This window comes from Carex rostrata, chromosome 17, assembly GCF_964058835.1.
Source record: "Carex rostrata chromosome 17, lpCarRost1.2, whole genome shotgun sequence".
In the NCBI taxonomy this organism is placed as follows: Eukaryota; Viridiplantae; Streptophyta; class Magnoliopsida; order Poales; family Cyperaceae; genus Carex; species Carex rostrata.
Genome location: NC_135934.1, coordinates 3,225,081 through 3,249,198, shown reverse-complemented (window position 1 = coordinate 3,249,198; position 24,118 = coordinate 3,225,081). Strand labels below are relative to the sequence as shown.

Genomic DNA, 24,118 nt, shown 5'->3' with positions numbered 1-24,118 from the left:
GTTGTTTTTATTAAAATTCTGCACCATAAAAAAACAGCGACTTTCAAACCCTCTTAATAAATAGTAAAAAAATTCCAAAAAATATAAAATTTTGGCTCCAAGCACATTTTAATATAGATTAAACATCTAACGGTTTGGATCGGCCGTTTGAACTTCGAAAATTGGAGAACCCAATCGTTTGTTCCTGAGCCCAGGAACAAACGATTTGAGCTTAGCCACTCTCTCTCTCTCTCTCTCTATATATATATATATATATATATATATATATAGCGAGAATAAAAAATTACAAACTTCCCAAGTAATTATATATACCAAACATATTGCACAAGACAACTTCATAAATAGTTTAACAACTCACGAATGATGAGATAATCAATCTTATCATGCGCTAAAAAAATTTAGAAGGAACATGATAGAAAAATATATTCATTAATTAATAAACATTATGTAACAATCATTACGAAATCAAAGTCTACATATTCTGACAAACAAAGAGGTCAAAGATAATGTATGACCGATTTTTTTATTAATAGTAAATAAATTAATAAAATATCGAAATAGGGGATTGTTTTTGAAATATTTCGAGATATAAGTAGAACGGGTTCAAATATCCCGTCTCATGGGACGGGACTAATTAACCCGTCCGAATTTTCTTAATTTAATTAACGCTAACAGCAGCTTAGTCGCGTGGAAGGAAAAAAAAATCCAGACGGGAAAGATAGACCCGTCCAGAACAGAACCAAAAAAAAAAAAAAGCTCGGACGGGAAACTAAACCCGTCCGAGAATTTATACTGATATTATTATTATATTATATAATATTATATTATATTATATATTTTTTGTTTTTTATATTATATTATTATATTAATATACTTATAATATTAATATATTATATAATATTATATTATGAGATGGGCTACGGTGAGATAATTAAGGATTACGTGGTGGTTACGTGGTGGTTCTATGTGTGTGTTGATTGTTATTAGTGAAGGTTGGAGATCAAATCATTCAATTAGGAGTGAAAACGAAGCGGATATTGGTAAAATTATATATTTTTTTTCCAGATACGGATACAGAGTGGATATTAAATGAATACGGATACGAATTCGGATCGGATCAGATATTTATTAAAATAATATTAAAAATATTAAAATTCATAATATTTATCTAATTATAATGGTGACTAACATAAACTTTTCATAATATATATTAAAATATATGGTATATATCAACTATTCGGATATGGATAATTGAAACGTAAAATTATATCAGTATTTTTATCCACATGGATATTCGAATATTGGATATTCATATCTAATTTTTTAAATACGGATTGAATATTATCCATACCGTTTTCACCCCTACACTCAACTATTTCATATTCATAAGTGTATATTTGTGGGGCTTTAAATTTGCGACCTCTTCCGATTCTATCAGTGAGTTGTTATTTATTTTTTTGAAGCTCAGTGAGCGGACTCACTTGACGATTTCATTGATAATAGAAAAAAATTATTTACAAAGTCTTATTATCTATTTACATACGAGTTGTTATTTATTAAGTTATCTTTGTGGGGTATGTTTGGTATATATAATTGAGTGGAACTAGGATGTTGCTAAGTTCATCAAGTCTCTTTGTAAATATACATGTTTTGATCTATCATGCATGTTTTCATATTCATTTCTTATATATGTTATTAATATGTTGCGGGGTTCATTCATGCAATGCAAATTGACCATTAAATCGTACAAGGAAACAGATCTACACGCGATCCGTGCAACATAATGTAAGTACTTCTTAAAACGTGTTTTACGTTTAGCTTGTAAATACATACATTCATCTACTTTTATTTTGTCTCTATTGTCACGCGCTGCGTGAAGCCAAATTAGCTCTGTCAATATATTACCCATGGGACGGGTGTGCCAGCTCTTGAATTTGTGGAATGTATGAGGAACACTCATTGTTATTATAATTACTAAAACAAATAGGAGGATAAAATTAGATAAATTTATTTGCGATACTACTAGCACACCTGTTACCTGATTTTCAGGGCCTGAAGTGTTTCACAATTACCTCAGAACTTCCAACCATAAAAGAAAAGAAAGAAAACCTCTGCTTGAGTACCATATGTAGTTTCATCAACCATATTCTTCATGTAAACATTCAATAATCATTGCAGCAATCCCAAATATTAATATCATCAAGTTATGACATCAATCCCAAATATTTAACATCCTATAGTTATATACTCAAATTGTATTAAAGCATATAATGTTTTACAAAATATCTAGGATTAAATAATTATTATGTGGTCAAATGGCTATCTAGTGAACCTAGAGTTTCTGGAGGTAGTCTTCCTCCTAGCACAAGAGCAATCTGTTCAAGTCAAAATTATTATCAGAGAAATTTCAAAACACACGTTGCTTATAAAGTTATAATAAATTGCAATTGTTAACAACAGAATTGTGTGTAAAATCATATTTTGGTAATAGGTTTGTGTGGAAGAATCTTGGACTACTTGTTTTCTGTTTCTTTTTTCCCATTTTTTCCCTTGAGAAAAGAAAACCAATTTCATTTCATCATGTATTGTATTTATGCTCTATACATTGAGATAATTGATCTTACTCGACTTATAGGTGGGCGTTCATGTGGCGAGTAGTGCGTACAAGCAGTAGCACAAGAAATCATCATTCTCATTTCATCATGATTGTACTGATTCATTAATCGTGGATCTACTATTTCACTGAAGTCATTGTTTTGCAGTGCTAACCTTAACTTCGATTCTATCTGAAAAGGAATAATAGCATTATTTTAAATTGCCTTTGAATCCTTAATATTGGGCAACAAAGTGCTCAAACTAATTATATTATGGATCATTCTTAACAAGGTGAAAAGCACAGTACTGTGATTCTTTGGAAAAATAAAATAACTTGGTTACTTTTAGATGTATAGAATGTTAAAATCAAATGAAAGAAAAACAATATCAAGTGAACTCCGTTTATCTGCAAAAGAAAAGGCAATGATGCATGTCTGGTCCAAAAACTGTTTTTGACACAAAAAAGGAAGTTTAATAAATGAGTAAATAGTAACTTACATAATCAACCAAAAAATTAGTAGGTTCACAATCGGCAGTGCATGGCCTCCTTCCGCTAATCAGTTGAAGAAGTACTACTCCATACGAATAAACATCACACTTCTCACTTAGCACACCGGTGGTAATATACTCGGGGGCGGCATACCTGGCACATTTAATACTATAGTACTAAGATTTCTTTGTTCCATGTTAATTTTTGCATTTCATACTCCCTGACATGTAATATTAACAATTGTTTTTAATTACTGAACAGCAATTTCATACATGTAACCTGCTTTTATCTGGAACATGCTTCTTTCAAATGGTTATGCCATAAAAAACATACTATCAATATAGTTTCTCGACATCCTTAACAACTCTTAAATTGCAAATTATGGTAATATATAGTATCTCTCCAAAGCCTACATCATAAAAAACAAGATATACATTGATAATAGCAAAAATAAATCGCTGCTCAAAAGTCATGATACCACAAGCATGCAAATAGTATTTTCCAGAAATAAAGAAATATCACACCCGTATGTTCCCATTGCACGTGTTTCGATGTGGGCCACATCATCAGGAAAGAACTTTCCAAGACCAAAGTCTGCGACCTGTATTAAACCACAAGATATAGGATGAGGCCATGCATGAGGTTTCTGCTGCTTTGAATTCATGTCCCTTAGGTTGTCGATCATCGATTAGACTAATGTAGCATGAATTTACCTTAAAATAAAAGCCTAAACTGTCTGCTTATTTATAATTTATTTATTTATGTTATTTTTTGTCAGTAAAAAAGATTGACCCTTAATTTTACTGAACTTAGCGAAGAAGGTCTAATTAGTTCCATCCTTGACCTAAAAAAAAACTAAGACAAAAAAAGTCAACTTAAGAAAAAAAAAATTGAAAAAATACAGGTGAAATCTAGTTCGATCACTGCAAGAGAAATTACGGGTGCCAAAAACAATAAATTTTGGGGTTTATCTGATAATTCATGCTCAGAAGACATGTCCAAGAAGATTAATCAGTGATTTCAAATGGATAGCAAGATTTGTGTGACAGTACTCAAAGCCTCTAACCAGTTAAAAAATGACTGGAAAACAAAAGGTCTGGGACATGTCCAAGAAGGAAAACTAGATTATAAGTTTATAACTATAAGGATTAAGAAAAATGGAGAGAGAAGATCATTTGAAGTATAGCAGATTAGAGTGCACATCAATAACAATGAAAGCCTTTTCAATCTTCATTGCCTGTGTGTTTCTTTATTGAGTTAGGCCATTCTACATCGTTGTATTAATGTTAATCCACCATGGTAGTGAGAAAAACAGAGGATTTCTCTCAACTGAAATCTTGTATTGTAAAATTATGGTATGATGATTGTTAATTGATTGTTGGACATCTACTTCTGACAAGCACAGATGATAAATTAAAAATGATGAAGGAAAGGAGCAATTAGATCCAGTGACAAGGAGATATGTTTCATATCATATGCGAACAATTGAAACAAAATTAATATAAATATAATTGTAATATGAGTAATGGGCGTTCAGGATGTACCTTGGGCTGGAAATGGTTATCTAGTAGAATATTTGCCAATTTCACATCACGGTGGATAATTCTAGGTTGGCCTAGAAGAAATAAAAGGTATTAGAACTTAGAAAGCCATATACACTCAAAATAGAGAAGATTAATCAGTGATTTCAAATGGATAGCAAGATCTGACATCCTTCATGTAGATAAGCAAGAGCCTTGGCGGAGCCAAGAGCTACCTTCACTCTGGTAGGCCAATCAATGGTCTTTGCCCCATCCCCTGTACAGTGTAAATACTAGTTAATATGTTGTCTTTACAATGGACAGTCTCCTAACCGTTTGGTCTTATATATTTAATTTAGTAGAACAAACTTAATGTTGATCCAATTAAGGTATCAATTAATCTAAAATTACAACAAGCAAATGAAACTTGGGAAACCTATAATGTGAACTTAGTTAGCTGTCATTATACTTAACCAATTTTTGGTTGAAAATTACCATGCAAATAACGGTCGAGTGAACCTTTTTGAACAAATTCATATACAAGCAGGCTTTTTCCTTGGGTGACACAACATCCAATTAACTGAACAAGGTGACGATGGTGCATACGACTAACTAAATCGAGTTCTTTAAAAAATCCTTCCTCCCCGTGTAAGTTGATCGTCTTGATTGCAACATAACTTCCGTCCTGCAGCCTACCTTTGTACACTTTCCCAAATCCACCTTCACCTAGAACATTACTTGCAGCAAATCCATTTGTTGCAGCTGCCAGTTCTTGATAGGTAAAACCAATTTTAGGAAAGCCATAAATTATTGTACTTCGAGGGACTGTAAATGGAAGATAGCTTGCAAGAGGAACTGGTTGTTGTGTCATATTAATGACATGTTCTACGAGAGTCTGCGTCGATTGCAGAGCAGCACTTGTCTCATTTCTTACATGTCTGTTTTTATTCCGTAAACCAACATCTGAATCTGAACAAGAGGAACAATAATATTTCTCTCGTTATTTATATTTGTTCATGTCTAGCAAAGTGAATTACTAGGCACTTCAATACTTTGGGTATAACATCTTTTTGGCTTTACAATTAATTTGGACATTAGACACTGGTCAACTTAAAGTTACTCTCATATAGAGCTAGATATGAGATCTAAGAATAACAATGAAGAAATAATTGAGTTCAGACCTCTGAAGTCTGATCACATAATTATGTAGGTGCAAGATTTTGTTTTCTTCTTTCTTGAAATAAGAATTTGATGAAGTAGATGAGTTTTATTGAATTCATTATCCTTATCTCCATTTATCCCGGGTTTCCAGGACCAACAAATTAACAGGGAACAATATACTCCTTATCTCACTAGAAACCTCTACAGTTATACAGTTGCGGGTTGCAATTCCAACAACAGACTAAATTCAATGAAAACAGTACAGTTTATTTGCATGTCATAGGAAATTTAAGATAAACCAGAAATCAACCCTAAAAAGGATCGGGTTAGATTACCATAAATTTTCTGTACTCGACCTGTCAGCTGATTCATGACCATAGTAACAAATTTGAAATTTAAAATAATTTGATGAGGTTTGGAATTTTGTGATCCGAATATAATTCAAAAATTATGTTTTTAATGCAAAAACTATGGATAGAAAGACATGTAAAAATTTGCAACATAAAATATAAAAGCGTAATTAAGTACGATTCTATTTGGAAATTATTTCTAAAAAAGAGAGCAGTGTTCCAACTTGAAAGAACTAATTTTTACAATATGAAACCTTTGTTGTGAGGGTTTCTGAACTTGCTAATTTTTACAATATGAAACCTTTGTTGTGAGGGTTTCTGAACTTGCTTTTGCCAATTATGTGCAAACTAATAATGAAATTTTTGTGAACTTGCATTTGTATATATGCCGATTTTTTTTTTAAATACCCAAAATAATAAATATTTTATTTTAAATGACCAAGTTTTGAGGGAAATTTTAAAAATGCCCAGGCCGCAGATTTTTTCTGCGCTCCGGAATTTTTATTCCGGAGCGCAGAAAATATTTGCGCTCCGAAAATTTTTTTTTTTTTTTTTTTAGAATTTTTTATCCCGAGCGCAGATTTTTTCTGCGGCCCGGATTTTTTTTTTTTTTTTTTTTTTTTTTTTTTTTTAGAGTTTGGAGAAAAAAATCCATGGTTTGGTATATGTACAATATATATGTATAATATATATATCTATAATATAATATATGTATATGTATATGTATAATGAGGAGGGATCAAGTTACAACACTTGAAAGTTACAACAAAGTTACAACATCATTTTTTTTCATTTTCAAAGTCCAAATCGTCGATCCAAACCGTTAGATACTCAATCTATATTAAAATGTGCTTACAGACCAAATTTTACATTTTTTGAAATTTTTTTGCTATTTATTAAGATGGGTACAAAATTGCTGTTTTTAATGGTGCAGAATTTTAATAAAAACAGCGATTTTGTACCCATCTTAATAAATAGCAAAAATATTTCAAAAAATGTAAAATTTGGTCTGCAAGCACATTTTAATATAGATTGAATATCTAACGGTTTGGATCGACAATTTGGACTTTGAAAATGAAAAAAAATGATGTTGTAACTTGATCCCTCCTCATGTATAATATATGTAGAGTGTGGCTAATTTGCTACCGGAAGCACTTCGACCAAGGTGCTTCCGGGGCTATATTAGCATATGTGATGTTCAAACAACAAATCCAAACCGTTAGATATTTAATCTATATTAAAATCTACTTGGGGACTAAATTTTACATTTTTTGAAATTTGTTTACTATTTATTAAGATGGTTTGAAAATCGCTGTTTTTATTAAAATTCCGCACCATAAAAAACAGTGATTTTCAAACCATTTTAATAAATAGTAAAAAAATTCCAAAAAATGTAAAATTTAGTCCCCAAGTAGATTTTAATATAGATTAAACATCTAACGGTTTGGATTTGTTGTTTGAACATCACATATGCTAATATAACCCCGGAAGCACCTCGGTCGAAGTGCTTCCGGTAGCAAATTAGCCACACTCAATATATGTATATGTATATGTATATATATATATGTAGAGTTAGGCTGGGGTGCTATGGATAGCATAGTGGCCTCTATGCTACGGCTCAATATTTGAGTTTCCAAAATTCCAACGGTCGATCCGAACCGTTCATCTTATTCTCCATATTAATATCTGCTCGGAGACCAAATTTTATAATTTTCTGAATTTTTTTACTATTTATTAAGTATTTTACAAAATTGTTGATCCAACGGTGGCTGCACAAAACAGTAAAACCGTTGGATTAGTGATTTTCAAAGTGGCTTAATAAATAGTAAAAAAATTCAGAAAATTATAAAATTTGGTCTCCAAGCAGATATTAATATGGAGAGTAAGATGAACGGTTCGGATCGACCGTTTGGATTTTGAAAACTCGAATATTAAGCCGTAGCATAGAGACCACTATGCTATCCATAGCACCCCAGCCTAACTCTATATATGTATATGTATATATAATATATGTATAATATATATTACATATATTATATATACATATACATATAATGTAATATATATTACATATATTATATATACATATACATATATTATACATATATTATATTATATACACATATATTGTATTATACATATATTATATTATACATATATTATATTATATATACATATACATATACATATATTATATTATATTATATATAGATATACATATATTATATCATATATACATATACATATACATATATTATATTATAGATATATATATATATTATACATATACATATACATATACATATACATATACATATACATATACATATACATATACATATACATATACATATACATATATTATATTATAGATATATATATTATACATATTATACATATACCAAACCATGGATTTTTTTCTCCAAACTCTAAAAAAAAAAAAATAATAATAAATAAATAAATAAAAAATCCGGGCCGCAGAAAAAATCTGCGCTCGGGATAAAAAATTCTAAAAAAAAAAAAAAAAAAAAATTTTTGGAGCGCAGAAAAAATCTGCGGCCTGGGCATTTTTAAAATTTCCCTCAAAACCTGGTCATTTTAAATAAAATATTTATTATTTTGGGTATTTTTAAAAAAATCGGGTATATATGTGTTTAATTTTAAATTAAAAAAAATTATGAAATACAATAAATAATAGTAAAAGCTTCTAAAGTTTATAAAATCATTTAATTCATTAACAATTTGCATATTAAACGAATAATTCATGAAGTACTAAATTAAATACTTACTCTTGATCAAACACCAATAAAATATATTTTTGGCAGTAGAGGCCAGATTGTCCCCCAGCTCTACCAGTTCTTTTGAGAAGATATGGGTAGGAAAGAGCCACAGCAGGAATTCACTGTGGTAGATTACATATAACAACCCAAAATAAATAACAAATTCAGAAAAGATACTCAAATAGAGATGAAATGGTCCAAAGATATTGTACCCAGTAAGTCCGCAGATTGAGGCGACAAGGAGGATGAGGAGAAGAAGAGGTAAACTGATGGGAATCATGAGAGATGCCCAAAGCACCTGCCCCAAGCACTCGCACCATTGCATCTCTGTTATTTTTCTTTCTTTTTTTTTCTTCTGTTAATTCTTCACTTCTCACTTCCCAATGCCACCAAAAAGGTAAAATCACAAGAAACGCGTTATGACTTATAAGTCCGTTTCCGCATCCTCTCTGACTTGAATTCACATCCTCCCAGGCACCGAAGCTGACCGAAATGGACGGTCCATATTTAATCTCAATCTAGATTTTTAAATTGGCACGAATCTCAAAGTACAAATAATAGTGTCCCCTACGTCATCCCGAGTAATCAACTTCTGAGAGTAAATCTGGGCCGTCCGTTTTTTTATTTTCTTTTTGTGATTACAGCTCGTAAGCACCCCGACACAACTCACCTACTCTACTCAAATCCGGCCGATTTTTTTATTTTTACCCAAAACCATATTATTTTTAATATTTATATCCACTTTTGCGGTGGATTTTTAAAAATACCCAGTCCGTGGAAATTTTCCACGGCCCGATTTAAACCTCCCCCCCCGTGGAATTTATCCACGGTCTGGATTGAAGTTCCCCCCCGTGGAAAATATCCACGGGCCGACCCCTTTAATTCAAATCGTTTCTGTCTCTCCGTGATCTCTCTCTCTCTGTTCTCATTCTCTCCGTGGTCTCTCTCTCTCTGTTCTCGTTCTGTCTGGGTGAAGCCAACACAGAAGCAGTGAAGCCTCCCTGCGCCACTCCCTGCACTACTCCGAGCGGCGAGGTGTAGAGACTCGGTACTGGTCGTTCTATCAAAGCCGGCTCTTGGATTTCGTTGCTAATCGGGTAAGTGAGCACCTTAGAAATTCATTGATTCATTTGATTAGTTGTATCGCGTTGACCGCATCTTGGATTCCATTGTTATCGGGTTTTATGGGTTGATTTGGGGATTTATAATTTGTCTAGCGCGGGTTGTTGATTTTCCCGGCTGGACCTGTGTTGACTACATTACTTGTCTAAATTTGGAAATTTACTATAAATTATTGATTTGACGAATCAATTTCGGTTGTTAATACCAACCTTGTACCGGTGAGATTAAATCAGTACCAGAATTTAATTTGTGCATGAACATATCCATTTACAATTAGAGGGGTAAAATGGTTATTTTAAATTTTAAAATAATTAAATAGAAAGGAAAATAAATAAATGGGGATAGGAGAAAGAATTTAAAATTTGTATGGGGATATTGGATATTATAGTATTTTGATGGATAAATTGGTTATTTCAAATATTTAGATGGGTACACAGGAAATTTTCCGACATTTTTATTTTAACTCCATTGAAAAATTATTTTAATACTAATAACCAAAGTTTAGTAATAATTTTAAAAATACCCCACCTGTGGAATTTTAATTCCAATTTTCTTGGTTTTATAATTTTGAAATTTATTTATATTTATTATTTTTTGTATTGAAATATTGAAAATGTTGGATATATTTATTTGAAAATAGATGTAATACAATATAATTTGTTACAATCTTTCTAATAAATCAAATCATATTGTATTTCATCTATTTTCAAATAAATATATACAATATTTCCAATAGTTCAATACAAAAAATAAAAAATATAAACAAATTGCTAAATTATAAAACCACGAAAATTGGAATTAAAATTCCACGGGTGGAGTAATTTTGAAATTATTACTAAACTTTGGTTATTAGTATTAAAATAATTTTTTAATGGGGTTAAAATAAAAATGTCGGCATACCAAGTTATTTAAATTGAACCGAAAGACTTCACGGACGAGTATCATTTTTTTAGTATCAGTATAGTGATAGCAAGTGGCACAAATTTGTTATATATAGCCTATATATTTAGATGATGAATTGATAGTATGTTTTTTTAGTATATTTTTTTCATATTAGCCTCATTTAAACTAATTGTAGCACGTTTATTTTGTTTTTAAACATAGGATGGCCAGGGGACGGCCTAGGAGACCACCACCAGGGGACCCTGTTGATGAGCCCATTCCCGCGGACAGCACAGAGCATTTCAGTCCATTATTATGGATGAGTCACACGGAGCATCGAGTCTGCATGGCATCCCGAGAGGTATGTGATTATTTTTACTTTTAAATTTAAATTGTGCCAAGTTCTCGTATTTTGAAGTTCTTATGTTGTTTACTTTTTTTCAACGCAGAGTGAGGACATTTTAGATGCCAGGAGTCGGTACTATGGTATGCAGTACTACTCGCTGATGGACCCGTATCTACGAAATTTGGGGTTGCACCATTTGGTCGATATCATGGAGTCAGAGACTAAGGCCATCAATGCGTCCCTTATTGCAGGACTAGTGGAGCGATGGCGTCCCGAGACGCACACGTTTCACTTACCTTTCGGAGAGATGACAGTGACTCTCCAGGACGTCAGTGCCCTATGGGGTTTGCCCATCCAGGGTGTGCCCGTTGGTGGCATATCTGACCCCACAGAAGTTGAGGAGAGGACGATTAATGCCCGGCTCGCAGAGTTGTTGGGAGCGCAGTCAAGTATACGGGATAATGGTGGAAAGTCCAGATACGCTTTGAAGAGGACAAAGCTCCGAACTCTGTTTCAGGGAGGTCTGCATTGGGGTTCGACGCAGCTCGAGATTGAGAGGTATTCATACAAAATACTGTAGATATATTTATTTTGCACTATATTTTATGACAAAAAATAAGTTGTTTTGTAATTATGACATTACAGATACACACGAGGCTTCGTGATGGACTTGTTTGGTTCTGTCATGTTCGCTGATTCAAATGGTGATAGCATTCCGATGTGCTATCTAGAGCTGTTGCGAGACCTTGAAGGGTCAAAAAAGTACAACTGGGGTGGGGCAGTCCTCGCGCATCTTTACTACAACTTGTGCCAGAGTTGCAAGGTTAGTATGCTATTGTCATGCACCTATGGTCTTATTTTAATTATATAACTTGTCCCTGACGGCTAATATTCTTCAAATTACAGCCGAAAAGTAAGAATATGTACGGGCCGGTACTTCTATTGCAGCATTGGTCATGGTCACGACTACCGGTGGGGGTACCTGAGACGAATGTGTCGCCCGATTGGGGACAACCGGATGGTGCAAATTGCCCGGCATTTGGCAAGAAATGGTATGGACATCACGAGTACACCAACCAGCCTCACGGGAAGCCAATAGGTATCAGGCTGGTTCGAGGTCAGATCCAGAGTCTGGGTGACACACAGGTGATATGGACTCCGTACGAAGATCTATACACTCAGGAGCTGCTGCCGCAGACCGTAGTGGATGATCAGCAGATGTGGTTCTACCGGGGTCCGCTGGTATGCTTCTGGATAGTGGAGCACCACTATCCAGACCGTGTGCTCCGTCAGTTTGGAGATCCTCCACTCATCCCTGCAGAACCAGATGTCCCGAGATCTGTGATTAGGAGTCTTCACGGGTGAGTTATTTTATTTTAGAATTTTGTAATTAACATTAGTTCTTAGCTGTAAATTGCATCTGACACGTTAATTACAGGACGACCCACGGTAATCACCCCGGCCGAGATTGGACCGTGCATCATGAAGCACACTATGCAAAGGCAGCGAATATGAGTGATCACTTGTGGCAGATGCCGGATGATGGGATACAGTTCCAGGGACCTCCTGACTTGAGATATGAGGCTTGGTTTGTGCGGGTCGGCATGGCATCAGTATATCTCGAGGGAGATTACGGGGATTTTCTTCGCTCAAAGATCTTCGCAGAAGATGGCTTTACTCCCACTGGCCGGAAAGGTGCTCGCGATGTAAGTACAACTGTAATGTACCTAAAACAACACATTTTTTCTATATCTTTTTTTGTTATCTAACTTTGTTTTTTTGGTTGTTATGTAACTTTGTTTTTTTTGTAGCTGCTAGTGGCGCTTAAAGGTGCCGGGCGAGCAGTCGTTTGTCTTGGAACACGTGGTTTCAGAGCTTTTGGGCATGCGATGCTGAACTTGGCTGCCCCCTGTATTGAGAGCCACGGGCACGAGGCAAAGCTAATCACCATGCTGAGAGACGCTGGAGAGGAAATTGATTGGCGCAGAGTACAAGCGCACGAGCCCGATGCGCCACCTGTTTTGGCTTCTGAGATGCCACCGGAGCCCTCAGATCATCAAGGGTGGGACTACCATCGTTATGTTTTGAGCATGACCGGTTGGCATGCCTTCCGTGACCAGTATGGATGTCCAGTTCTTCCCCCGGTATGGCATTTTTAATTTTATGTCAAGTTAGTTGAATTAATTTAGTTAAAATTTCATTCTCTTTAAACTAATTGCTATCCATGCAGGGTCCTGCCTACATGCCTCCACCGGCTGAGCCGCATGATTCTCCAGACCCGCAGCCTATGCATGAGTCCCCGGATATCCAGATCAGCATTGATCCATCGGTGGATCCATTTGAGGCCACTGACTATGCATCCCCGCATCAGCCGTATCCACCCATGGCGCATGATTGGGAGGCATCTGGTAGCGGTACTCAGCCTGACTATGCGTCTCAGTTCGTGGATTCCCTATTTCATACCCCACCCCCACCAGAAGCTACACACGCGGCCGAGGATCCATGGAATAGTGCACTCGCGACGAGCATAGAGGCCGAACCCGAGGAGCTGATTACACCAGCTCATACAGCACCAGACGGGCAGCTACAATGGAATAACTGGCATGAACGAAATTTTAGTAGGGAGAACAGGGGTAGACCAGCCGACCGATTCACCCCTTCGACGTACCGATGATAGAGAGTTTCATTTTGTTTTTTGTTTTTTATTTTGTTTTTTGTAGTTCAGTGTAGTTTTCAGTTATGTTTTATTATGTTTTATTATGTTCTTTTTTATAGTTCTCTCGTTTTATTTTGTGTTTTGTAGTTCAGTGTAGTTTTCAGTTATGTTTTATTATGCTTTGTTATGTTTTTTTTTATAGTTTCATGTTTCGTTATATTTTAGCGTAAACCCTAAAATAAGTTCATACAAACCTCAGAAAAAAAAAGTTCATACAAATCTTGAATTACAAATCTCGAAAATTCATACAAACCTCAGCACATTTGAATACAACTCTGGTTAATTTCTACGGAGCCTAAAATGCAATCCCAAAGATCTCCATCCAGTTGTGCTCCTCCTAGCGGGTTGCACTGCTTCATCCCTCAAGTGTGCTGTACCAGATGTCCCAGCGCCAGATGTGCTCCTCCTAGCGGGTTGCACTGCTTCACCCCTCGAGGGTGCTGTACCAGATGTCCCAGCACCAGATATGCTCGTCCTTCCCGCGCCAGATGTGCTCCTTCTTCGTTGGGTACTACCTGAAGGCCCTTGCATCCCAAATGCATCTCCTCCTGCCAGTACTTCTCCCATTGCCTCTCTGAACATCATATTTGCATTTTCACGGTCTGCTGTACGGCTTCTAGCTGTGCTTTGCCGAGACCCGTGAGATCTACTTGCCTCAGCCATAACTCGCTCATTTTCTGCTGCATTTGCTGCATTATGCGCGTCTGTAGCACAAAAATGTTAGCTACTAAATTATTCAAGATTGAAATGAAATATAATCAGGGTTGAGTGCTACATACCTCGGCTTTGCCTGTCAGAAGTGGAACGGCGAGGTCGGTGCCCCATTCGCCTACCTTGCATTTCGTCCATGGTCATTACACAACGGATGTGTTTTCTCCTACCACGCCGTATCCAATCTTTGTTTGGCTCAATTTTAGGGGTAGTGGTCGTAGGCCACTCTTCAGGATTGCCATAAGGAACAAACAGTGCATTCCAAGTACTCAGAAGATAGTCCACCCGATACCGGTGGTCAACAAATAGGTCGGGTGACCAGCTATTACGGCGACAAACCGCTAACGCATGAGCGCATGGAATTCCAGTTAATTGGATACATCTGCATGTACATTCCACTTTTCTCTCTGGCCCGAATGTCACGATATACTGGAACCTTCTATGAATAATAGACATAGTTCCATCCTGTGTTTGGACTACTGGAACATATTCATTTGGACCCGTGACTTCGTACTTACCTTCGCCGTGCGAGTATGCGATGACATCCATTTCTATAGCTTTCTCCCACCGTTTGGCGAGCTTGACATGTACCCGTTCGGAAAAAGGCTTTCCTGCATTGTTTTGCTCCGTCGCTGCCTGTCGCCGCTGAACAAACCAGCTATTGCACTTGTAGAATGTCTCCTCCACGAGTGCAGCCACGGGCAACATTCGGCTATCCTTGAAGACAGCGTTCAGGGACTCGGAGCCGTTTGTTGTCATGATACCAAATCGGTATCCTCCATCACATGTCTGGAAGATTTTATCAAAATTTGATTGCTCCATGACATCATTAAGACGTACTTTGCCCACTCTCCTCAAAAAAACATTACACCTAGGATTTTGCTGCATTAGAACAAAGTAAAATTAGACAAAATGCATCTAAAAGAAAAGAAAATGAACAACATAATTAGACAATATTAGACATACCATGGCGAAATCTTCGAACATCTCTTTCAGCCTTCTTGGCTTCTTCTTCTTGGCTCCTTGTTTGAACCTAGTTCCGTACCATTTGTCCTTCCCACAAGCCTGAACCAGATTGTCAGCAACATGCTGGATACAATATCTGTGCACAAAATTATCTCGGTCCCATCCGTATTCAGGTTTCAATGCAGCTTTGATACCCTTGTGTTGGTCTGATATGACACATACGAATCTATTAACACCAATCACATTCATTCTAAGCCATTGTAAGAAAAAACCCCAATTATCTTCATTCTCCTTGTGCACAATTGAAAATGCAAGAGGCATCAATTGGTTCTCGGCATCATAGCCGCAAGCCATCAAAAGTCTGCCCTCATACCGCCCAGAAAGGAAGGCTGCATCTATACTGATGACCGGTCTCAAGTAATTAAATGCGGTGATGCATGGTCCGTAAGCCCATGCCACGGCCACGAATTCCACAACACCTTGCTTGACCAGTCCTGTATTTCTATCGAAGCTCGGCTTGGTCCAAAAATCGTGCCTCGAGCCGGGATTCTTATCACATATCCCGATAAGCAATAGTTTCATAAAGTTGTACGACTCTTCCCAACTCCCAAATTGACGGGCAACTGCAATCTCACGACCTCTCCAGAGTTTGTTGTACTTCGGGGTTATACTGCCAAACCTAACCCTCACACAATGTGCCACACTCCGGATGCTCATAGTGGGGTCTTCCTTAATGCCGCTCTCGATGATATCTGCGATTATTGATGCCGTCAGTTGTGCATGGTCGGTCCTGGTGTACTCAGACGTGCAAGTGTGAGGCGTGTCTTGCTCGGTTATCATCCATGTATCTCCTGCATTTGTTGCCTTTGCCTTCAGTTTGAAATGACAACCCGAAGTGCTGCATCTAATTTCCAGCCGGGATGTGTCACTTCTCTTCGTATATGTCTCCTTGTTCTTGTCAACATGGTACTCTCTGATCTTTTTGGTCAGTTGTTTTTTGTTAGGAAAGTATTGGCCTTTTGCGAGCTCACTCCTGTATTCAATCCGACGACCGTAGCAAGAAACGTCTGCTTCTCAAAAAGCAGATGTGTCATTGAAGTTTACAAACGGGTGAGTCTCAGAACGGCCACTTAACGGCATATTCTCTCTATTTTGTCTCACAGTGGGCTGTGTGTATTCTTCTTCATCTTCTTCATCTCCTTCATCATTAATGTCCCAGTCTCCTTCCTCCCATTCATCGCCAGTTTGCAGATTTTCCTCCGGTACCTCGTTCATAAATTCAAATTCTGACTCGTTTGGATCTTCATGTACTGGTGCCGGTCTGGGGTCAGGACTTGGTTCAGGCCCAGGTAAGGATGAAGGACCTCCATGCATGGATATAGGTGAGATAAAAGGTGGAGATTGTACTCGTGGTGGGACAAAAGGTGGAGATTGAGGTGAATTACGGTATATTTCTGCTTCCGGTTCTGCTACTGGCATTGAGATAAAAGGAGTGTGTGGTTCATAATTGGGTTGATCATTTTCTGCAACCGAATTCTGGCCTGAACTCCCAGCCACTGACTCTCCGCGAATTCTGCATGCAAAAACTTCCAATAATGGGTCACCGGACCGCACAATCTGCGCGATCAGGCCTCTCAATGCCCCGTCATCACCCAATGCGATTCTGACATACCTTCCTGCATGGACCATTCGGGCCTGAATCTGTAATTCCCAACGATTCCTATTGTAGCCGCTCACTTCATAAATAAGCGATTGCAACTGCTCAAATGAGAAATTTTCATCAACCCAATACGTATTTACTGGAGGTTTGGAGTAACGTGCCCCATTCTGGTCAAAAATGAATTTCCCCCCAAAATGTATTGAAATTCCAATAGGCATGGCCAATAAACTACATTCGGAGAAGGAAATATTTTGTAAGTTTACTGATTTCAAATGAACAGTAAATACGTATATGCACAGTAATGAATATTAAATGAACAGTAAATACGTATATGAACAGTACAAAACGTATGTGCACAGTAAATGAACAGTAAATACAATACATGAACAGTAAATGAACAGTAAATACAATACATGAACAGTATATACGTATGTGCACAGTAAATTAAAGTACATGAACAGTAAATACGTATATGCACAGTAAAGGAATAGTAAATGAACAGTAAATACGTATGTGAACAGTCCATACATAAATCTATAGTAAATGAATAGTAAATAACAATGCGTAAAAAAACCTGATTTAGCAGTCGAACAATTCTCTTCCTCCTTCCTCTCTTTCTCCCTTTCTCTCTTTCAGAATAAGCTCTCTGCCTCTCTCTCTCTCTATTTATAATGAAAAAGCGCAAAAAAAAAAAAAAAAAAAAGGGTCCCGCCCGTGGAATTTATCCACGGGGGGAATGGGGATATCGGCCCGTGGAATTTATCCACGGGGGGAGGGGAAATTCGGCCCGTGGAAATTTTCCACGGGCTGGGTATTTTTAAAATTCCAGCGAAAAGCTGGGTATTTTAATTAAAATAATGATATTTTTGGGTAAAAATAAAAAAATCGGCAAATCCGGATTCTTCCGTAAGAGAACTAATACGGTAATACCATAACCAGCTGCACTAAGCAGCAGTGGTATCTCTCTGACTTGTTTATTGCATAGATAAAATGCACATAATTTTTCATACACATCAAACAGTTTTGTGTATAATACAAATAAAAATTAAATGATTAAATTTAATGTAACTTTTATTTCATCAAATAACTTAAAATTTACAATGTCTCACATTTCATATTATTTAATTAATTATCAATTCATATTTAAATTGTATAAAAATCGATCCACAATTAATGTTAGATAAATAATATGTTCATAATTTTTTCCTATTTTTTTACTTTGATTCGAAAAAAGAGTTGTCAAAATTATTGAATCGTTCTCAATAAATCTCAATCATAATTGTTGTTCGAGCAATAATCTTTTTCATCTATTTGATTAATTTACAAAAAATATACAATTATTAAATTTTACGATTTCTTCTATTTTTGAAAAATATGTAGGTTCAAGTCAAATGGAATTGCATTATGGAATACTTTGACTGAAAAAATCATGAAGACACTTATCAAGAATACAAATTGTAAAATCAGAAGCTTGGTAAAGTAAGTTTGAGGTTGTTTACAAAGAGATCAAACGTTGGTAACGTTTGTAAAACGTTGTAACGTTTTAGGCCTGTTAGAAACGCTGAAGTAACGGTTTGATCAAACTCAGAAACAACTTAAAACGTTGTAACGTTTTAGGACTGACAGAACTGCTCAAGCACAGCTGTACAGAATCAACTTGAAACGTTGTAACGTTTTAAGAATGTCAGAACGTTAAATACAGCTGTATCAAATTCAAAATTCAAGTTACAAATGTTGTAACGTTTGTCAATAGTTACAACAATTTAATTAAATCAACGTTGTAACGTTTTGACAAAAGTTGTAACGTTTTAATTAAATCTGAGCTTCAGAAATTCCTGTTTTTGATCAAGTTTTTACAGTGAAAAACGTTACATAACGTTTTACAATCGTTGGTAACGTTTTACTGAGTTGTCAGAAAATCAAAACCCTAAATCGTATTTTGAACTAAAACGTTGTAACGTTTTAGGCCAAACGGCTCATTAAACAACTGTCTCTGTAAATAAGGCTTTGGGCTTTCTTCCAAAAGTATCTAAGCCGATCCTAAACTTCTAAAAAGTGATTTTCTGAGAGCTTAGCTTACTCCATTGTTGTGAGAACTTAAAACTTCAAAATTCCTCAAACAACCTCAAACCCACTTCACTAATCTTGAGTTAAATTATGTTAGAGTAATCTATTGAATGTTTCTCTTTAGTAGCTTAAACTTTGAGACCTTGTTCTCATCTCTTTGAGTTGGCCGATTGACTTTCCGCTTGGATTGTAAGGGCTCAACGGTTCACAAATTGTAATCCTTTCGTATTGGGTAATAGAAAGGTGCACCCACAAGAGGTTGCGAAGTCCCGAAGACGTAGGCATTTGTTTTGCCGAACTCCGTTAAAATTAAATCTATTTAAAAAAATACGGATACGGAGCGGATATCCACAGATATGGATTGAAATACAAATACAAAACGAATAATTATTGACTAATCGAACTTTAAATACAAATACTAGTTAACAAAATGAAAATATGAAAATGAAAATTTATATTACTTTATTTAAGTTTATAATTTAAATTTAAAAAAAAACATAATTGGATACTTTACGTTAGTTTATTTAAGTTTTTTCATTTCTTTATTGAATCGGCGGTTAAAATTTAAACTCCAAATTGCATTATAATATATTTTTTTAATTTTAAAACACTGATCTGATACATGCAGATTTTTTTTTTAATTTGATAGAGAACGGTTGTATAATTATTTGGATTCTTAAAATTTTGTGAACTAGTCAATACCGTATGTTCTAAAGCCGACATTTTTAAAAATATCCAATTAACTAAATCTTTTAATAATAATAACTAGGTTTGAGCCAAATTAATAAAAATGTCCAAACTGTGGAAAATTTTCACGGCTTGGTATTTTAATTTCAAACCGTGAAAATTTTCCACGGTTTGGTTTTTTTTTTTTTTTTTGCAAAACAAATTTTTTTTTGTATTAAAATATTAGAAATGCTAAATATATTTCTTTGAAAACAAATGGAATACAATATAATTTGATTTATTAGAAAGATTGTAACAAATAACCCGATCAACATTTTTCAGGCCGGATTTTTCGCGGCTGTAAGAAAAATTAATATATTTATTTATGTGTTATTGGGAAAAAGTTAAAAATGCTGGGTTCTGAGTTATTGATCCCGGTTCAAAAGTCACTTCTAAATAATACAGAAAATATTGTGATCCTTCTAGTACATTTAATTTCTAAAAAGTTGTATTTATTTTTGAGAATTCTTTTTGAATAACAATCATTAAATAACTTAACATTTTTGTCTTTTTTCAAAAATAGATACATTTTTTTAGAAATTAAATGTACTAGAAGGATCACAATATTTTCTGTATTACCTAGAAGTGACTTTTGAACTGGGATCAATAACTCAGAACCCAACATTTTTAATTTTTTCCCAATAACACATAAAGAAATATATTAATTTTTCTTACAGCCGTGAAAAATCCGGTCTGAAAAATATTGATCGGGTTATTTGTTGCAGTCTTTCAAATAAATCAAATTATATTGTATTACATCTATTTTCAAAGAAATATATTCAAAATTTATAATATTTCAATACAAAAAATTAAAAAATATAAAAAATTTCTGTTTTGCCAAAAAAAAAAAAAAAAACGGTTTCAATGTAACGGGATGAATTCAAGTTTTGGTTTCATTTTTTTTTTTTTTTTACCAAAACAGATTTTTTTTTGTATTGAAATATTAGAAATATTAAATATATTTCTTTGAAAATAGATGTAATACAATATAATTTGATTTATTAGAAAGACTTCCACAAATAACTCGATCAACATTTTTCAGGCCGGATTTTTTGCGGCTGTAAGAAAAATTAATATATTTCTTTATGTGTTATTGGAAAAAAAATAAAAATGCCGGGGTTCTGAGTTATTGATCCCGGTTCAAAAGTCACTTCTAGGTAATACATAAGATATTGTGATCCTTCTAGTATATTTAATTTCTAAAAAGTTGTATCTATTTTTGAAAAAAAAAACAAAAACTTTAAGTTATTTAATGATTGTTATTCAAAAAGAATTCTCAAAATAGATACAATTTTTTAGAAACTAAATGTACTAGAAGGATCACAATATTTTCTATATTACCTAGAAGTGACTTTTGAACCGGGATCAATAACTCAGAATCCCGGCATTTTTATTTTTTTTCCAATAACACATAAAGAAATATATTAATTTTTCTTACAGCTGCGAAAAATCCGGCCTGAAAAATGTTGATTGGGTTATTTGTTATAGTCTTTCTAATAAATCAAATTATATTGTATTACATCTATTTTCAAAGAAATATATTTAACATTTCTAATATTTTAATACAAAAAATAAAAAAATTTCTGTTTTGCAAAAAAAAACCAAACCGTGGAAAATTTCTACGGTTTGGAATTAAAATTTCAAGCCATGGAAATTTTCAACGGTTTGGACATTTTTATTAATTTGACTCAAAACTAGTTATTATTATTAAAAGATTTAGTTAATTGGTTATTTTTAAAAATGTCGGGTTCTAAAGTTGCGTACAAAAATTTATTTGTACGACCATATATCCCACTTGTCCCTTTCTAATATAATAATACAACCTTATCTTTGACCTCTTTGTTTGTCAGAGAACATTTTTTTTTTAATCATGTTTCTTCTTAATTTTTTTTTTAGCGCATGATATGATTGATTATCTCATCATTCGTGAGTTGTTAAACTATATATGAAGTTGTCCTTGTGCAGCATGTTTGGTATATATAATTACTTGGGAAGTTTGTAAACTTCTTCTTCTCGCTAGATAGATACTAGTGGGTCGTCAAGTAATTTTAAACGAAATGTTATATATAAATAAATAAAAAATGATAAAGTCAGTGAAATGTGGAAATTTAACATGATAGAAACTTAATTTCTCTGATTACTTTAAGCACATTTTTTTTATTAAAGGACTCGTATATACTCTAACATCTTCTATTTCAACTTTTGTTTTTACTTTCTCAACAAGATTATATATCAATGTTATACGATTAAAAAATATAAGTAATAAAATTATTGATATAAAAAATACATGTAATAAATTATTGGTATGTATATCTAGTTTAACAAATCAATTTAAGAACAAAGAGTATCTTTGTTGTGACAGCATAATTAGAAGTGTAAAAAGAACCAATATGGATAGTTAATTAGTAATCAAACTGTATATCTTTATCTATTATAATTTTTCAGATACGGATAGTCTTGAATACGAATACGGATCGGATAATTTAAGTAATTTACCGATTAATTCGGATGTAGATAAAATCAAATAATATCTGATGATCCGTTGACACCCCTATTAGCATCATGTTTTTTAAACCAAAAAATGAAGAAAAGAAAAACATTGACCCGTAAATGAGAATATTGGACGGTTTTTTACCCTCCAATTGTCAAATTTTGCTTAGATTCAACACTTTTAACGAAATCTTGACGAGAAATGAACGTCCCAGATCATTTCAGTCAAATGTTCTTTCTAGCCCTGAAGGCTCCCGGCCTTGGGAGTATCAATTTGTTCAAGAAATACCATATATACATAAACGATCAATTTATGATGTTGTCCTAGTTGATTAATACACAAGGACATGAGACTAAATTTTACTAAAACTGTAAAAGTTAAAGAACATGACCGTTTTGAATTTGTTTTCATTATTATTTGAAGTTGAAACTTGATATATAGAGAGAGATGGGCTACGGTGAGTTGCGAAGTAAAACGCGTTTTTACTTCACGCCGTATTTTTATTTTGAAAGTTCAAATGACCGATCCGAACTGTTAGATGTTTAATCCATATTAAAATGTGCTTGGAGACCAAATTTTACATTTTTTGGAATTTTTTTACTATTTATTAAGCATTTTTTTAAATTGTTGTTTTGCTGTGAACAGTAAAAACAGTAAAATTTTCTGGACCATCAGATCAGCGACTTTCAAAATTGCTTAATAAATAGTAAAAAAATTCCAAAAAATGTAAAATTTGGTCTCCAAGCACATTTCAATATGGAGAACAAGATGAACGGTTCGGATCAATATTTTGAACTTTAAAATCGCAAAATATAAGCGTGAAGTAAAATAATCGCTTTACTTCGCAACTCACCGTAGCCCATCTCTCTCTCTCTCTATATATATATATATAATTTAAAACGTAGTTCTAAATTTTTATTGAGATCAATTTAAGTTAACTAAACTGTATTTACCTCAGTCAAAAGACTTGTAGGTTCTTTAATTGGCATTTGTATGAATTACATTTGTGTGAAATTTAAATAAATAATGCTAGATAATAAGCATCCATAATTGAAAAATGCAGTTCTTGCTTATTGTTACCAAGGGAAACACCTATTTTCCCTTGTGTGAATGAGATCTAAATGATCTATCATCACATGTTTGTGATACAATTTTTTTATTTAATAAGACTTGGTTATGAATTAACTTAACATGCTTCGGCTTCTTCATTTAGTCCAACAAATTTTGTTCATAATATTTTTCCTTAAGAAATTGGAAGAAATCAATTATCACTCTAGAAATTTATTTAAATACATATATTTCAATCAAATAAAAAAATTATAAAATTTATTTATTAGAATGAAATATAAATGAAACTCAAAAAACACAAAATTCTAAAATATTCAAGTCGAGATTCACATAAAGAACAAAACAGTATTGCAATATTATAATTCGACTTGGAACAATTTTGTTAAAAAACTTGCAACAGATTAACAAATCATCATATCAACAAATTCAATAGATTTTGAAATTTTCATTTATTTTTTTATTCCAAG

At 34.1% G+C, this 24,118-nt stretch overlaps 2 protein-coding genes across 2 annotated transcripts in view; one reads left to right on the top strand and one right to left on the bottom strand.

Moving 5' to 3' along the window:
- Positions 1-2,287: 2,287 nt before the first annotated feature.
- Positions 2,288-24,118, bottom strand: part of LOC144568508 (proline-rich receptor-like protein kinase PERK5) — a 53,647-nt gene continuing 31,816 nt past the window's right edge. Inside the window, exons 2-10 of the mRNA XM_078318866.1 lie at positions 9,109-9,248; positions 8,906-9,018; positions 5,101-5,574; positions 4,796-4,882; positions 4,630-4,700; positions 3,610-3,686; positions 3,094-3,238; positions 2,625-2,786; positions 2,288-2,375 (exon numbers count right to left, since the gene is read on the bottom strand). Of these exons, the coding sequence (XP_078174992.1) occupies positions 2,304-2,375; positions 2,625-2,786; positions 3,094-3,238; positions 3,610-3,686; positions 4,630-4,700; positions 4,796-4,882; positions 5,101-5,574; positions 8,906-9,018; positions 9,109-9,221 (1,314 nt within the window). The 5' untranslated portion in view covers positions 9,222-9,248 and the 3' untranslated portion in view covers positions 2,288-2,303. The remainder of the gene's footprint in view (positions 2,376-2,624; positions 2,787-3,093; positions 3,239-3,609; positions 3,687-4,629; positions 4,701-4,795; positions 4,883-5,100; positions 5,575-8,905; positions 9,019-9,108; positions 9,249-24,118) is intronic.
- On the top strand, positions 11,124-12,611 carry LOC144568681 (serine/threonine-protein phosphatase 7 long form homolog). Its single transcript, XM_078319051.1, has 4 exons — positions 11,124-11,261; positions 11,350-11,804; positions 11,892-12,069; positions 12,153-12,611. Exons 1-4 carry the CDS (start codon positions 11,124-11,126, stop codon positions 12,609-12,611), a joined length of 1,230 nt encoding a protein of 409 aa, XP_078175177.1.

What these genes read in the sequence shown, in the direction of transcription:
- LOC144568681 (XM_078319051.1), top strand. Translation starts at nt 11,124, where the DNA reads ATGGCCAGGGGACGGCCTAGGAGACCACCACCAGGGGACCCTGTTGAT. An exon ending in TCTGCATGGCATCCCGAGAG is followed by an intron (nt 11,262 to 11,349) that starts GTATGTGATTAT and finishes TTTTCAACGCAG; the next exon opens with AGTGAGGACATTTTAGATGC. An exon ending in ACTTGTGCCAGAGTTGCAAG is followed by an intron (nt 12,070 to 12,152) that starts GTTAGTATGCTA and finishes TTCAAATTACAG; the next exon opens with CCGAAAAGTAAGAATATGTA.